The 1,686-nt window shown below is 38.0% G+C and overlaps 1 protein-coding gene across 1 annotated transcript in view; it reads left to right on the plus strand.

The window, feature by feature from the left end:
• Window positions 1–208: 208 nt before the first annotated feature.
• Window positions 209–1,686, plus strand: part of CSUI_007757 (myosin heavy chain) — a gene marked incomplete at both ends in the record, with an annotated part of 4,654 nt that continues 3,176 nt past the window's right edge. The window contains 2 exons of the mRNA XM_068067901.1: window positions 209–341; window positions 1,359–1,528. Coding sequence (XP_067920123.1) covers window positions 209–341; window positions 1,359–1,528 — 303 coding nt within the window. The remainder of the gene's footprint in view (window positions 342–1,358; window positions 1,529–1,686) is intronic.

The following is a 1,686-nucleotide window of genomic DNA, read 5'->3' on the forward strand; positions in this document are numbered from 1 at the left end:
TATCTATCTATCTTTAATCTATCTATCTTTAATCTACCTATCTTTAATCTATCTCTTGATCTATCTATCTATCTTTAATCTACCTATCTTTAATCTATCTCTTGATCTATCTTTAATCTATCTATCTTCTTGGGCTATACAAGCACTAGTTTGTATTTGTGTATTGTTTCTTTCGTCGTTTCTTTTCTTTTCTTTTCTGTCGTGTAGTGAGGCAGCGGAAGTGGTCCAGCGTCTTTTAGAGGAGGGCAAATCTCTGAGAGATTCGAGAGAACATCTCCGTCAACGACTGTCTTCATCTGTAGATACACTCAAAAATAAACAAGCGACCATCTCCACTCTCGGTATGGAATTTTCCTACCAGTGATAGATAAGCTTGAAAGGGCATCGGAGAAAAGGACAAGAAAGAAAAGGAAAGAAAAAGAATTATTTCTCATCGAGATTTGAAGCAAAAAACAGGCGAAAGGGGTGCACATGAGGTGTACATACACATGGATGTAGCGGGGGCTTGCCTTTATCTATCTATCTATCTTCAATCTACCTGTATATTTTTGTTTTAAAATCTATCTTCAATCTATTCATCTGTCTATGCAGGTGTATACGTTCAGGTCCACAGATATTTGGACCGAAAGGCTAACGGCGGGTAGCTAACCGTCACCGCATAGATAGATAGATAGATAGATAGATAGATAGATAGATAGCTAGCTAGATAGATAGATTAAAGATAGATAGATAGGTAGATAGCTAGATAGATAGATAGGCGGATAGCTAGATAGATAGATAGATAGACAGACAGAGAGATAGATAGGCAGATAGATAGATAGATAGGCAGATAGCTAGATAGATAGATAGGCAGATAGCTAGATAGATAAATAGTTAGATGGATAGCTAGATAGATAGATTAAAGATAGATATATAGATAGGCAGATAGGCCGATAGATAGCTAGATAGATGGATAGATAGCTAGATAGGTGGATAAATAGGCAGATAGGCAGATAGATAGATAGATAGGCAGGTAGGCAGATAGATAGACTGATCCAAGATAGCTGGATAGATAGATAGGCAGATAGATAGATAGGTAGATAGATAGGCAGATAGCTAGATAGATATATAGATAGGGAGGTAGATACAGTGATAGACAGAAAGGCAGATAGATAGATAGATAGGCAGATAGATATATAGGCAGGTATGCAGATAGATAGATAGATCCAAGATAGGTAGATATATAGATTGAAGATAGGTAGAGACACACAGGTAGGAGTTAGACATGTATGAGAAGAGATTAGTCATAGTAGCCGTAGGGGTTCCCTACATAACTTCTTTTTCTTTTTCTCTTTGCTTGTTTGTTTTGCCTTTTTCAGAGAAGAATTTGGGTCGTGTAGAGGATCAGTTGAGAGTTCTGAAGAGATTCACGGAGTCTTTACAGGAGCAGCATCGATCGTTAGAAGATGAGGCAAATCACCTCCGGTCTTCCTATACAGACCTAAAAAGATCCATACAGACATTCGCCTCGGATATCGCCTCCTCCAAGGTACACTTTCTTTCTTTCTTTCTTTTTCTTCTTGTCTAAGCATATTATCGAGGGCTTTCTCTGTAGAAGATATTGGAGTTCCTTTCATACATATTCATCTACTATGGTCAGCCATACCTCTCACCTCTCGTCTTTCTCCTCCTTCTCCATCTTCTTCT

This window comes from Cystoisospora suis (assembly GCF_002600585.1).
Source record: "Cystoisospora suis strain Wien I chromosome Unknown contig_4170, whole genome shotgun sequence".
Lineage (NCBI taxonomy): Eukaryota > Apicomplexa > Conoidasida > Eucoccidiorida > Sarcocystidae > Cystoisospora > Cystoisospora suis.